General features: G+C 39.5%; 1 protein-coding gene across 1 annotated transcript; it reads right to left on the bottom strand.

The window, feature by feature from the left end:
- Nucleotides 1-468: 468 nt before the first annotated feature.
- LOC111396179 (polygalacturonase-1 non-catalytic subunit beta-like) lies at nucleotides 469-2,803 on the bottom strand. Its single transcript, XM_023022519.1, has 2 exons — nucleotides 2,607-2,803; nucleotides 469-2,520 (listed from the first exon to the last, which is right to left on the bottom strand). Exons 1-2 carry the CDS (start codon nucleotides 2,703-2,705, stop codon nucleotides 682-684), a joined length of 1,938 nt encoding a protein of 645 aa, XP_022878287.1. The 5' UTR covers nucleotides 2,706-2,803; the 3' UTR covers nucleotides 469-681.
- Between the last annotated feature and the right edge of the window lie 417 nt (nucleotides 2,804-3,220).

The following is a 3,220-nucleotide window of genomic DNA, read 5'->3' as shown; positions in this document are numbered from 1 at the left end:
GAGAGAGAGAGAGAGAAAATTACGTAAAAAATAAAAATATACTCTCTTTAAAGAAAATATTTTCCTCATTTCCAAGAAAAATATGGTTACGTGATCAAAAGTAACAAAATGTTTTCCATGAAAAAAATATCAATAAAATAGTATAAAAGTTGAGAAGAAAATTGTGAAATATTGACAATCAAACGCACCCTTATTTTTCATTCAATTACCTCTTCACTATTATCAACACATTCCAAAGTTTTCCCATTTTGTCGAATTTCATTCGTACGTAACGCAATGAATCATATAGTCTTTAAATTGATAACTTACTCGTTTAACTTTTGGGCATATCGAAAAGATAATTCAGAAGTGCATAGTAGGATGAGTATCCTATGGAAATTTTTTAGTTTTACAGTTAAAAAATAATTATTCGACCAATTTTTCCTAATTTTATTGAACACAATAGAGTACATTTACACGAAAGGAGGATGAGACTCATTGAATTTATAATGGAATTCATAATAACTATTTATTAACATAAAAATGTAACATAACAAATTGTTATTCAAATTTGAATCTGAATAGCAAACTTAGGAGAGGTAATAATAATATAAGTGAGTTTAATTATAATGTTCAAACCAGTGGTTCGTCTTTATGTAACACAACTGGTTCGAATCCGAATTACAAAACGGGGCTTCGAATTCAATCACCAATTGTCCAAGTCATATCATTCTCGAAGATCCAGTGGCAAACTTCAATCTTACCCGGAACCGAACCCAATGCAATGAAGGCTCCATGATCGGGGCTCCAAGAAGAGGTATCCAAATGACAAATGGCAACACCGTGGTTAATCTTGGACTTAGAATTCGGATCCAAGATATCCGCTTCGTAGACCCGGACTTTGGGAACTGAATGGCAGTAATACAGTAAGTATGGGTATAGACTTTGATGACAAGACACTGATCTCGTGACTTTGCCACTGTTGATCCCTTTGACTTTTCCGATCATGATATTACTATTATATCCTCGAGTGTTTTCCGTCGTCCGGACCACCACTTTTCGCCCGAGCACCGAAGTCGCAAAGTCGATCATCTCCTCAATTGAAGCCACGCACCGCTTCGTCTCACCTGGGCTCGGGGCCCTCTCGCACTCGCTCAATGAATCGGCTAACATTTTAGCCATGCTAGAATCATCGTCGCCCGCATGGAAAATCTCCTTCAATTCTCTGAGCTTGGAGGTTGAAAACGGTAATTTTGACACTATCACCCGGGGCAAAAACGACCTTTTAGGCATTTTATCCCGAATGTCAGGCATAGGCATCACATTCCCACCTTTCAACATCTCTTCTCTAAAAAATTTGCCAGGCTCAACCCATTTATTTACTTTTTTGCCACTCTCTGCTGCCAATGTGGCGGTTGTCGGACCCGCCGCCGTCGTCGTTTCATTATAACGAGCAAATGTGACACCCTTTTTAGTATACTCCTTGAAAGTATTATTCACTCCATAAATTTTGAACCCAACTGTCTCACCAGACGCATCTTTTCCATAACTACTGAATTTATCAGAACCTTCATTGAATGATTGCCCATAATTCTCAAAATTCACCGTTGCAGTATTCGAACCCTTGCCGTAGGTTTGAAAATTGTCATCCCCGACGTTGGATTGGTCTCTGTAGGTCTTAAAAGTCTCCACGGGAACATTGCCGCCGGTGCCGTAATTCTTGAATGTATTTTCTGGTACATTTCCGTTATTCCCGTACGAAGTGAAACTGTCATTTGCGCCATTGCCGATTTCACCATAATTATCGAAGGTCGAGCCAATCACATTGGCGTCTTTGCCGTAGCTGTTGAAGGCATTAACGGCGCCATTGGCGTTTTTGCCGTAGCTGGTGAATTTTTCATCGCCAGAATTGGCCTCATTGGTATAAGATGAGAAAGATTGTTCCCGGCCATTGCCGTTGTCAGTATAAGAAGTGAAACGGAGATTAGGCACATTGACTTCATTGTTGTAGTTGCTGAAGTCGCCAACACCGCCAGTAGCGGCGGTGCCGTACGTATTGAAGCTGCCGTCCGCTACATTAGCATTGCTTGCATAACTAGTGAATTTGTCTTTATGTCCGTTGGAGTCACGGCTATACCGTCGGAATGTATCTATCGGAATATTTTCCCCGTCGGAGTAGTTCTTAAACGAGTCAACCCCGCCGGGTCGACCCGTGCCGTAGTTTGTGAAGTTCCTCTCATTGTAGGCGGCAAAGTTAACATTCCCGTCGTGCTTCTCAAGACTCGGCGTTAAATCTGGGAAGCAGAGGAGATTAGCCCTTGCACAGAACTCGGGGAGGTGAGTTGCAAGTGAACGCTGATCAGCAAGTTTCGAGAAAGCCGCGAATTGCACTGAGTCCAATGGCGAAGCTTTATTAAGTAAAAACAATGGCTTCGGCGAGTCATTAGAGATCTGTTTCTTCCAGTAACGTATCACATAACCCTTAGGCGTAAATGGGTTTTCTCCGGCACCGGAACTCTCAACGCCGGTCTTCACTCCCACCTGCATTCACTCATTTAAATTAACCAAAAAAACAGTACACACCAAAGATGAAAACAAAATAATCAAGAACAAGAACAAATTCTTACAGTGAAAAGTAGGAACAGAGGGAAGAAGAATATGGAGTGCATTTTTTTAGTGAGATAAGAGTGAGAATGTTGGTGGGTTTGTTTGGTTGGAGGCACCATTTTTATACTGTGAGTTTCAGTGAATATGTCGAGAGAGAAACAATAGTGTGGTGGGGATGTCGTTTTAAATAGGTATTTGGCCCTTATGAGAAAATTGTTGCAGAATTGCTTTTATTAGAACTCATCTAGTCATCTTGATGTTTGATTCGGTAATGTAAATTAGTAAGAATGATTTAACTGCACTATCTTTTATTAGACCATGCGCTCCATATATGCATCAAATTCAGTTAGACTTCTAACCTTCACTTAAGTGACCACATCATACTTACATAATGGGAAAAAAATTTGCGTTCTTTGTCAATTCGATTTTTCAATCTTGATTCTTCACGCTGATTTATGCATCAAAGTGTATTCACTTGTCTAATCTTTCTTCATTAAAGGCCACTCACACATCTTAATATAATGGCTTGTTCGAGAAAAAAATTCAAAATTTTTATCAACCTTTTAACTGGTCAACGTTAACTATACAATTCAAGAAATCCACTGTTTTTATCAAGTTTTGACCATACAATTCA

The sequence above is a fragment of the Olea europaea genome, chromosome 6 (assembly GCF_002742605.1).
Source record: "Olea europaea var. sylvestris chromosome 6, O_europaea_v1, whole genome shotgun sequence".
Taxonomy (NCBI): Eukaryota; Viridiplantae; Streptophyta; class Magnoliopsida; order Lamiales; family Oleaceae; genus Olea; species Olea europaea.
Note: the sequence above shows the minus strand (reverse complement) of the source record. Positions and strands in the feature narration are given on the sequence as shown.